Genomic DNA, 11,597 nt, shown 5'->3' on the forward strand with positions numbered 1-11,597 from the left:
GTCATCTAACCTGTCATCGATTTACTTATCCCTACCATCTAAACATAACCTTAAAAAACCTTATGTAAAATTCCTTGGAACATTACTCCAGTAAATTCTCGTTAAAATTATTAATAAAAATAATATCAACAAGTTGCCTGGATGCAACTGAATTATGAATAGTTACATATATTTAGACGTTGAATTGTAAGTACAACAAATTATCCCGCCCGGAGGAAATTAAAAAAGAAAATTAACATGTTTTTTGTTTTCCGCTCACCCACATGATATTGCCCCCCTCCAAAAAATACAAACAACAACAAAATACCCTAGGAAACTAAAAGAAGAATCATCAGCTGTATTGACACCGGCATATTTTCAAGGAAGCATTGAAACATCATTGACTGAGTTTTTTGGTGAAATTGGTGGACAAACAGAATTGGAGCTGCAAAAATTTGATTGTTCACAAAAGCGTGGCATTTTGAAAGTACCCAAAGAATTTGCAGCAAAAACAAAAGCTGCCATTACCCTTATTGGACGTTTCCAAGATATACCTTGTCATTTTGCAATCCTTAAGACTTCTGAGAAACGTTTGGAATTATAAAGAAATCAACACAAGAAAAAATGTCTTCGGGTTACTGCAAGAAATTCGGTAAAGATACCGTTATATTTGCCACCAAAGAAGATCATGCAACACCTTCCAACATTGAACTACCACCTCCGGAACCAGCCCAGGGTATTATTACCAAAGATGGTGAAATCAATTGGAGTTGTCCATGTTTAGGCGGTATGGCCACCGGACCATGTGGTGTACAATTCCGTGAAGCATTCTCCTGTTTCCATTACAGTGAAGCCGACCCCAAGGGTTCGGATTGTTATGAAGCTTTCCGTACAATGCAAGATTGTTTTACGGAATATCCGACAGTGTACAATAAATCGGGGGGTAGTGGTGACGATGATGAAGATGGTCCCGGTCTGGATTTGGCATCAATGGAAGATATCAATGAAGATGAGAAGGCAGCCGTTGAAGCAGCTAGTACAAATAAATCAGTGGAAAAAGTGAATTGATTTGGCAATTCTAGGACTTAAGTTGTGTATAAGATTTATTGTTAATATTAGCGACAAGCTTTGATTGTTTGTTGGCTTTTCTTTTTTATGTTCATTGAAAAGAACCAGCAAAGGAATGTTAAAAGAGATTGAAGCAAAATGTTTAATGCGGTATTTTAAAATAAAATATGTTATCGTTTGATGTGATGTAGAAGAAAAGAAAATTATGTTCATTTTGTGAGTTTTGAAAGTAGTGGGAGTGGTTTTTTCCAATCGAAATAATTTGAGTGAACCTCAGACCCTCATACAACATGCCATACATATTGTTGAATGGGACCAGTTCCAATGGCATTTTTAATTGTTATTCAATTTTGTTTTACTTCACAACAGACGGTCTACGCTCAGAAACCAAAAGGGTCTTACTCGGTCTACAACTGTCACTTCAACCACACTACAACAACCATCCATAATTTAGAACCTTCCTGAAGGTTCATCGTTTTCAAAAACGAGTGATTCTATCACTCTGTCAATTTTGAAGATTCATTTAAATTTGATCTAATAGATGAATTTCGGATTTTAAATTGTTTTGTTTTTCTTTTTATTTATTTTTCGACCTTTGATTATTACAAAAGAAACCAAAAAAAGTAGTATCGAATTGTGTGTTTTTTAATCTCGTTAAAACTCATAATGATATTCGTCATAGGTGAGGGGAAAGGAGGGAGGTTTTTGCAACCTAATAACTGCGTCCAAACAAGGTATAGAATTTAGGTTTATTCGTGCAAGCAGGATGGACACACTTGTCAGCATCAGTAATGGCGGCAGGCTGTTCGAAGGGTATACACAACGATTTAGCACCCATGGCAGGAGCACCAGGCTCAGCATCTTCATCACTGAAATCACATAAAAAAAAACAAAAAATATATAAAATCTTTCCATGCCACCAACAACATCTCGAGCTTCTTCAACTTACCGTGCACTATCGGCTTTAATCTTATCCTCACACGAAACTTCACCACAGAATGGCGACAATAGCAAATTCTTTTGATCCAAAAATTTACAGAAATCACTCCAATCCTTTGTCAGCTTAATGCTCGAATCTAATTCCTTTTGTGCCTTAGCCAACATGCTGGCATGGATTGTTTTCAAGAGTTCACTGATTTTCTGTTCAATATTTTCCATAGGCAGGGTAATTTTCTCGCCTGTGTCTCTGCGTACGGCAACAATTTGTTTGGCCTTCATGTCCTTGGGACCCAATTCAATACGCAAGGGGACACCCTTCAATTCCCAATGGTTGAATTTCCAACCTGGGGAATAGTTGTCACGATAATCGCCCTCACAGCGAACGCCACCGGCAACCAATTGTTTCTCCAGCGCTTTGCAGGCATCCAACAATTCGGCCCGTTCATTTTCCTTGGTATTCACCGTAATGCCACAGGGTACAACAATAGCTTGAATACATGCCACCTGGGGTGGCAATACCAAACCTTGATTGTCGGCATGAACCATAATCATAACACCAATTGTTCTCGTCGTAATGCCCCATGAATTTTGATAGACAAATTGTTTCTGTTGTGTCTCGGGATCTTCGTAAACGATTTCGAACATTTTCGAGAAGTTTTGTCCCAAATGATGACTGGTGGCACCTTGAATTGCACGACCCGAGGCAGAAATGAAAGCCTCAACAGTTGTTGTGTAGTCACCACCGGCGAACTTCTCCTTTTCGGTCTTGCGGCCCTTGACAACGGGGATAGCCAGCAGATCAGTATACACCTGGGCATACAAGTCCAAAATGTCCAACACTTCCTTATCGGCTTCAGCCTTTGTAGCGAAGGCGGTGTGACCTTCTTGCCACAAGAATTCACGAGTCCTCAAGAATGGCTGAGGATGTTTGAATTCCCAACGTACAACATTGTTCCATTGGTTAAGGCGGATGGGCAGATCACGATACGATTGAATCCATTTGGCGTAGGCGGGATACATAATGGTTTCGGAGGTGGGACGTACAGCAATGGGTTCAGCCAAATCAGAATCTCCCGACTTGGTAACCCATGCAACTTCGGGAGCAAAATCAGCAATGTGTGTCTTCTCCTTTTCCAAAGCGGCACGAGATACGAAAATGGGGAAGTAGCATTCCTTGACACCCATTTGTGTGATTTGGGCATCGAACCATGTTCGGATGTATTTCCAAATGGCAAACGACCAGTGACGTAAAATATAACAACCCGACACATCGTAGTATTCGATCAGTTCACCCTTGGTTATCACTTGAGAATACCATTCGGGCAAATTGTCCTCCTTAGTGGCTTCAAGACCCAAACGAGTCTGTTTCTTGACAGCACCCGAGGCAGCTTCAGTTTCCTTCTTAGCGGGTTTGGCAGGTTTAGGTGTTTCTTTTTTCTCTTGAGGTGCTTTCTTGGCCGAACCACCACCCGATCGTCCAGCGACAGGGAAGTCGGTGCCAGTTACTTCCTTATATCTGGCCTTCAGAGCCAAAAGTTTTGCAACTTCGGCATCAATTTCTTCTTTGGGTGCCTTGTTGGTCTTGGCAGTGCGTACCTTATCACCTTGTTCGGTGATTTCCTTGGTGAGTAAATCTTTTTCGGTTACGGGGGTAGATGACATTTTGACGGGTTCTTGTTTTACGGGAGCTTCAACTTTGGCGTCTGGTGTCCAATCTTTTCCGGTTAGGGTTTTGTATTCAGCTTTAAGGGCTAAGAGGGTTTTAACTTCAGGTTCTATGACGTTCTTGGCAGCCTTTTCTGATTTCAGTTTACGAATCTTGTCACCTTGTTGTTTAATTTTATCCAAAACACTTGCAACGCCGGAGCTGGTGTTAGAGCCTTCACTGGTCAAATCAACAACTTCAGTTTTGGTTACAACAGCAGGGGCGGTGGTACCAGGTTTCCAATCTTGTCCGGTAAGACTCTTGTAGTCAGCCTTCAATGCCAATAATAATTGTACAGCTGGATCAATGGTCGCCTTATCTGCCTTGTTAGCCTTCAATTGTCTGATTTGGTCACCTTGGGCAGCGATTTTGTTGAGGAGCTCAGCTACAACATTGGCTGATGGTTGATCAGGACTTTTTTCCTTCTTAACAACAACTGGTGCAGGGGCAACACAACCGGGTTTCCACTCTTCACCGGTAAGCTGTTTATATTCTGCCTTGAGGTTTAATAAAACTTTTACTTCAGGTTCAATGGTGGCTTTGTCTGCTTTTTGGGCCTTAAGTTGTCGGATTTTATCACCTTGGCTGGCGATTTTGTTTAGAACATCAGCAACGGCACAGGTGGCAGGAGTGGCGGCGCTTGGTGTGGGAGCAGCAGACGCAGGAACTGATACACCAGGTTTCCAATCTTGTCCAGATAATTTCTTAAACAAAGCCTTCAAATCCAAGAGGATTTTCACTTGAGGTTCAATTTCAGTTTTGGGTGCCTTCTTGGCCTTAAGATCGCGAATCAAATCACCTTGCTTGATAATTTGTTCATTAACGGAAACTGCATTAGCAGAGGGTACTGCGCTAGTTGTGGTTGCTGCTGCAGCTGGGGTGCTGACGCTTTGTCCAGGTTTCCAATCTTTACCAGTTGCTGCCTTGTATTCAGCCTTTAATGCCAGCAGTTTCTTGACTTCAGCATCAATTTGTGCCTTATCTGCTTTCTTTGCTTTAAGATCGCGTACAATATCACCTTGTTTGGAAATCTTTTGATCTAAATCATTGGCATTGGAGGTTGTTGTACCATTGGTGGTGGCGGCGGCCTAAAAATGAAATTGAAAATAAGGTGAAGATTTGGGTTAACGTTTTATGTCTACGTCATCAAATAAAAAATTGAATTCGAAAGAAATGGTGTTTAAACATTGACTAGACAACAACAACAATATCATCAACAATAGCACCACGTACAAATACGACGAATTGAAAGTAACAAATGTTTTAGTTGATGTTTGGTCTACTCCCTCCTCAGTGGCGTGCGAACATAACAACTCACCCGTGCTTAACAAACTCTGTTGAAGAAATGAAAGATAAGAGGTCGATCGACGACCATAACCATCAACAGAGCATGGTATCCAAACACATTACTATGTGTGTTGACACTAACTAAGGAGCTACTCTCAAATGAATGTGTGTTTGGGACTCTTTGCCCCCAAAGAGCAACAACAACAAACAGTGTGTGAGTGCGCGTGTATGTTCATGATAACATGTTGCGGTAACCGGAATATAGATTAAGAGAGGAGCGTGAAGTTTTTGACTCTTTCGTTAATGGTTTGTTTTGTGAATAATTTTAAGAGAATATTGTTTGAAAATAGAATAACAGTTAAAATTCGACTTATATGGACTATTCCATATATTATTTCTCAAGACAAAAAAGAAAAACCAACCTGCATGCATCCAATGAGGGCAATTTACCCGAATGATATTTTCATATTATTATCAAGGTAGTAACGATTTTCTTGTCCTGGAAGATCGGGAGTTGGTTTGGCTAAGAAAACACCTCAAGAGAAAAAAAGAAGTTGCAAATAATTTTGTCTCTGAAGATCAGATAGAAGTGACTTCTACCGATTTTTCTGTCCCTGGGATATTGATATTGGTTTGGCACTTCAAGAGAAACCAGCCAAAAATGGAAATTAAAGCTGTCTTGGTTGGTGCCAAGAAAAAAAACTGGGAGGTGGGGTGGTTCGGTCAAGAAAGCAACTCAAGAAAAAAAAATACCCAACCAACTCATCGAAAAAATCCTCCAAGGAGGGTATTTTCATATTATTACCGAATGGTATTTTCATATTATTACCGAATGGTATTTTCATATTATTACCGAATGGTATTTTCATATTATTACCAAGGGTAGACTGATATAAGGATGTACCGATTTTCCTGTTCTGGAATATCCGGAGGGGGTTGAGCCAAAAATGCACCTCAAGAGAAACACTCAAAACATGTCAGACCCACCAAGAAGGAAACTGAAGCTGCCTCGGGTGTCGCCAAGAAACAGACACGTTTGGGTCTTGAAGCCACCAAGGAGGATAATTTCCCGTATGGTATTCTTAAGTGATAACAAAGGGTGTATTTTACGTGACTGGTAGTTTGTCATTTGGAAATACATCCGTACATGGTTCGATGCCCACATCACTCAAATGGGTGTTAATGAATGCTACTTCCCCATCTTCGTCTCCCGTGTCGCTTTGGAAAAGGAAAAGACACACATTGCTGATTTTGTCCCCGAAGTTGCATGGGTAACCAAGTCGGGAGATTCTGATTTGGCTGAACCCATTGCTGTACGTCCAACCTCCGAAACCATTATGTTTGTCGTAGGCGGGATACGACAAATGGATTCAATCGTATCGTGATCTGCCCATTCGCCTTAACCAATGGAACAGTGTTGTACGTTGGGAATTCAAACATCCTCAACCATTCTTGAGGAATCGTGAATTCTTGTGGCAAGAAGGACACATCGCCTCCGCCACAAAGGTTGAAGCCGATAAGGATGTGTTGGACATTTTGGACTTGTTTGCTGTGTATACTGATCGGTTGGCTATACCTGTTGTCAAGGGCCGCAATACTTTCATTTTCTGTCTTGCGGCCCTTGATTTTAGCTGTGGTTGATTTCACAACCACTGTTCAGGCTTATATTTCTGCTTCGAGTCGTGCCATTCAAGTTGTCCACCATTATCATTTGGGTCAAAACTTCTCGAAAATGTTTGAAATGGTATAAGATCCCGAGACACAACAGAAACAGTTTGTCTATCAAAAAATCCATGGGGTATTACCGCCAGAACAATTGGAGTTATTATTATGGCCCATGCCGACAATCAAGGTTTGGTATTATCACGCCAGATGGCATGTATTCAAGCTATTGTTGTACACTCTGTCCTAACGGTGAATTGGATGCTTGTAAACCTTTGGAGCAGCCATTCATTACTGTTTGTGTACGTTGTAAGGACGTTTATGGTGATAATTTATTTATTTCAAACTTAACATGTATAACGAAGCCTTTAGGCCAATAAATGTAATACATTATGCAAAACAGTATGAATTAACTACTCATTATTCGCCGGGTTAGAAATTAAATTACTGGGAATTGAAAGGCGTTCCATTGCAATATTGAACGGAAAATCTGTGAGCTCTTGTAAACAATCCACACCAACATGTTGGCTAAGGCACAAAAGGAATTGGATGCAAGCATAAAACAGACAAATGATTGCAGCGATTTCTGTAAATTTTTGGAACAAAAAGGAAATTTCTTTTGTCGCCATTCTGTGGTGAAGTTTCGTGTAAGTACATAATTAAGGCCGATAGTGCACCATAAATTAAAGAAGCTCTCGATTTTTTGCTGGCATGAAAATATTTTAAATTTTTCCATTCTTTTTTTGTAATTACAGTAAGTTACATAGCAGAAGATATTGAGTCTGGTGCTCCTGACATGGATGCTAAATCAGTTTCAAACAATTTGAAGTTGATTTAGAAGAGTTCGACTGTCTGGCTGATGGCCCCAATAACCCACGAAGAGATAAACGATTTGATCCAAAATTTACTACATCTAGATTAGGTCTGAAGATGAAATATAGGGTAGCAATTTTGAAAATATTTCCCTTCATTAAGGGACAACTCCATTCACAGGGTAAAATTGTTTGCTATCGTCTCCAGCAACTTTCATTAAGAAAACTTCCTTCTAAATATATGATGAAAAGGTCTACATGGATTCCAGAAACTAATATTAGAAAAAAAACGAGATTTGGTATATTGTCCTCTGTTTTTTCTTTTCCGTAGTTCTTCCAGGTAAATTCGAGGTAATTGAAAAAATAAAAATCTCCCGTCTGTCCCCAATTAAGTATTTAACTATTAAAAAAGAGTATTACTTACCTTATTAGCATCAGCTGCGGCATTAATTTTCAAACCCGATGAAGGCATATCCTTGGTATGACCATCAGGAATAGAGAATAGAATAACAGGTGATGCAACATTCGAATAAGCACTGGGTGGGGCATAGGCATTATCAACCTTGAAGAAACCACGACGTTGTAACTGGATAATATCACCCTTTTTACATTTCTTCAATTCTGGATCGCCCAACATCAAATGTTCTTCGCGTGTCTTATGGCCAATAAATTGTTTGAAATCTTCATCTTTACCCAACACAGGTTTACTTATAATATGATCAAAGTAAACACAATAAGTGGGTGGATATGCCTCGGGCGTATCTTCAACAGCCAACCATGTAAGTTTTAAGGTCTTCTTGAAATCCTTATTTTCCAAATTGAGAGCGGCATCAACACTGGTAATTTTACCCGATCCATTTTTATTGATTTTATTAATCATCAGATTACCCCAGTTAATGAAAGTGGCATTTTCGCCAGCCTTCAAAGCTTCAGCGTCGGCATAATCAATGTAGATTTGTGGTCCCAAGGTAACAGTTTTCTTGCCCAAAGATTCATTTTTGGGATGGACAGGAACTTCGATTTTCTCTTTCTTGGCACCGGCAACATTGACTACAACACGATTCTCGTATTCCAAGGCAGTGTAACGTGGGGCAATGGGATCAATAACCTTCTTGTTGAATGCCCAAATTTTATCCCAATTCATAAAGACCACTGATTTGCTGGAACCTTGTGCAATAATGAATTCCTTCAAACCTTCGACAGTCATACCACGTCGAACAATGCCACGTACTGTGGGGAAACGAGGATCATCCCTAAAGAAGAAAATAAAAATTAGAATCTATAGAAAAATTGCTTATGGAGTATGAGTTCACTTACCATCCATCAACCAATCCAGATTCCACAAACCAGGTAAGCTTACGTTTTGACAATACCGTGTTGGTCATATTCAAACGACTGTATTCCCAAATATAAGGTTTGCGCAATTTCAAAGCATCAATGAACCAATAGAATTGATCATCACGATCATGATATTCCATTGTACGCAAGGTGTGTGTTACATTTTCAATGGCATCAACAATGGGACAAGCAAAATCGTATGTGGGATAAACTCTAAAAAAATAATAACAACAAAAAGATTTATTAATACCTGCTACTAAGTCAAAGAAGAGAGAAACCCTTACTTGTATTTGGTGCCAGTTCTGGGATGTGGTTCATTTTTGCATCTGTAGATTGTGGGATCACGCATGCAACCATTGGGAGATTGCATATCGATTTTGGCACGCACACAACACTTCTGACCATATTCGGTGCCATTCAACATTTCCTTCCACATGGCCATGTTTTTGGCGGGATCTGCAGATAAAGGAATCAATATCAACATAAATTTATCTAACACTGATATTCCATTAGACCTCACCATTTGAACGATTCTTGGATTCAGTTTTTTGATCACGTTCAGCCTTCATTTGTTCAGGTGGTGTATCATCCACGTAGGCCTTTCCTTCGTTAATCAATTGCTCACAATATTGCAACATTAAATCGAAATAGTTCGATGTATGTGTAAAGATATCGGGTTTAATATTCAATAGCTCCAAATCTCCCAAAATAACATTTTCAAATTCAACAGTTTCCTTGGCGGGATTGGTGTCATCGAAACGCATAATCAATTTGCCATCGAATGCCTGGGCATAGTATTGATTAAGCAGGGCAGCTTTGGCGTGACCAATATGCAAATAACCCGAAGCTTCTGGAGGGAAGCGCACAACAACTTTTCCCATTTCAGCACCGGGTAAATCAACAAATTTACCCTCCTGTTTACGTTCACCGGTCTTACCGGCCACAGCTGGCGACGATTCCTTGGAGTTATTCTTGGGACGATTGACAAGTTTAGATGTCAACTTAGCCTCATCTGGCAGAGATTGCAAAACTTTCTGGATCAATGGCTGGGCACTAATCAAATCATACCAACGTTGCACATGCAGAGGTATACCCTTGGCGGCCAAAACCTCATAACGGGAATGCATTTCATTGTACAAGGCAAAATCGGCAATTGTTAATTTATTGGCTACCAAATATGTAACTGGAGCAATGGATTTATCCAAAAATTCCATGGCCCATGATATGTCATCTTCACAGGTCAGCGAAAACGATAGCCAATGGTCGATTTGGGTACGTTCAATGGCGGTTTCACCGTACAACTTGTACGCGGGAGCAGCTCTGGCCAAGGCACGCAAAACATCGTTATTCGAATAGCACACCAAACGCCGGCCATCTGGATACAGCAAAGATGTCTCATTGCCCCATACGATTTCAACAGGCACCGTATCATTGATGAGATGGGCAGTTGCCAAACCACCTAACAAAGAAAAACAATTAGTTCAAATATCGTTTAATAAAATACACGTTGCAAAGGCTGACGCTCAACAATCGAAACTGATGAAAATAAAGCAACCTCCTGCCAACATGCTACATATCTGGCAGGCAGACAGGCGATAATTTTAACCTAAAAATAGATTCGACTTTTATTGACCTCACACACTACTTACTTATTGGGGGATTGGCAACATTAGCTGTCAGTTTTAGAGCCATGTTTTTATTCACAAAATTCTATAAATTGGAATTTTAAAATTCGAATTAGTGAAGGAATTCAATATTTATTTCAGAAGTCCCACCTCCAGCACACAACACACACACTCTTTTTTTGCAAATATGTGAAACGAGAAAAGACGTGTAGTGTGTCACCGCTCAAAAAAAATTACTTTGACATTTCAAGGTAGGGATGCCAAGTCAGATATGAAAGAAAACAACATTAGGTTCCCAATGACTTAGCTAACATGGCAACACATCAAGTTACAATCTGTTTTCTGTTTATCGAGGATATAGTTTCTAGCACCCCACTGGTGAGATGTCAAAGGATTATATTGTGGGTCTGAAGCATAGCTGAATGTATAGCACGTTGCGGACATTGGGAAGCTCAGTGGATATATTGCGAATTAAAAAAAACAACAGTTGCGGAGGTTAGCGGGTCTAAGGGAAGAGTCTGGAAGAAAATGACTGAGTTGGACTGACGATCGTTAGACTGACGCATTACAACGCGTTTCTGGTCTCATCCCCTGAAGTATGACTCCGCACAATGTTCCAGTTAAGGGTTTTTTTTATATCACCTTAACCCAAGGACATCATTTTCCAGCACATAAGTTATTGTTCACTTGTGGATTTCGTAATATTGATAACAAATAAGGCGACGAATGGCCCAATAATTGTATTCGAACGGATCCTGGTTGATACCTGGGATAATCGTCCAGTACCGTCAAGTCATTGCCATGGTAAAGAGTCTATTGGTCTGTTCCCGTACTGCAAGAATCTACTCGATTTTACTATTTTCTTCGATATCATAAAGTACGGGAACAGGCCATATGACAAAATCTTTGACTAACTGGTTACCTTGATTCATCCCGTGCACAAAGTACAATTTCACGCTTAACCTCAATTGCATTTGGACACAACTTCAACACTGCTCTAAATGACATAGACAGGCAGATTGAAACACTTGAGCCATACGACAGCTTCCACCTTAGTCAGGAATGCTTTCAGGCTGACATATGGGGCGACAACTCCATGGAGGAAGAAGAATAAGATGTTGACATTATATTCAATAGAATCTCACTTCGAAGTCGTAAGGGATCTTCAGATATAAAACAAAT

The 11,597-nt window shown here is 40.1% G+C and overlaps 3 protein-coding genes across 3 annotated transcripts; 2 read left to right on the forward strand and 1 right to left on the reverse strand.

Moving 5' to 3' along the window:
* Window positions 1-102: 102 nt before the first annotated feature.
* Window positions 103-583, forward strand: LOC133332203 (uncharacterized). The gene is made up of 2 exons (XM_061540583.1): window positions 103-186; window positions 313-583. The coding sequence occupies exons 1-2, from the start codon at window positions 155-157 to the stop codon at window positions 581-583; spliced, it is 303 nt and encodes a 100-aa protein (XP_061396567.1). The 5' UTR covers window positions 103-154.
* Window positions 584-603: 20 nt separating this feature from the next.
* On the forward strand, window positions 604-1,047 carry LOC133332204 (mitochondrial intermembrane space import and assembly protein 40-B). The gene has a single exon (XM_061540584.1). The coding sequence runs from the start codon at window positions 604-606 to the stop codon at window positions 1,045-1,047; it is 444 nt and encodes a 147-aa protein (XP_061396568.1).
* A 707-nt stretch (window positions 1,048-1,754) lies between these two features.
* Window positions 1,755-10,513, reverse strand: LOC133332201 (bifunctional glutamate/proline--tRNA ligase). Its single transcript, XM_061540581.1, has 7 exons — window positions 10,440-10,513; window positions 9,311-10,249; window positions 9,075-9,246; window positions 8,770-9,003; window positions 7,877-8,705; window positions 1,997-4,779; window positions 1,755-1,916 (listed from the first exon to the last, which is right to left on the reverse strand). Exons 1-7 carry the CDS (start codon window positions 10,480-10,482, stop codon window positions 1,760-1,762), a joined length of 5,157 nt encoding a protein of 1,718 aa, XP_061396565.1. The 5' UTR covers window positions 10,483-10,513; the 3' UTR covers window positions 1,755-1,759.
* Window positions 10,514-11,597: the final 1,084 nt, after the last annotated feature.

Source organism: Musca vetustissima, unplaced genomic scaffold (assembly GCF_032173495.1).
Source record: "Musca vetustissima isolate MV318-11 ecotype Yass unplaced genomic scaffold, APGP_CSIRO_Mvet_v1 utg76885, whole genome shotgun sequence".
NCBI classification, from domain to species: Eukaryota; Metazoa; Arthropoda; class Insecta; order Diptera; family Muscidae; genus Musca; species Musca vetustissima.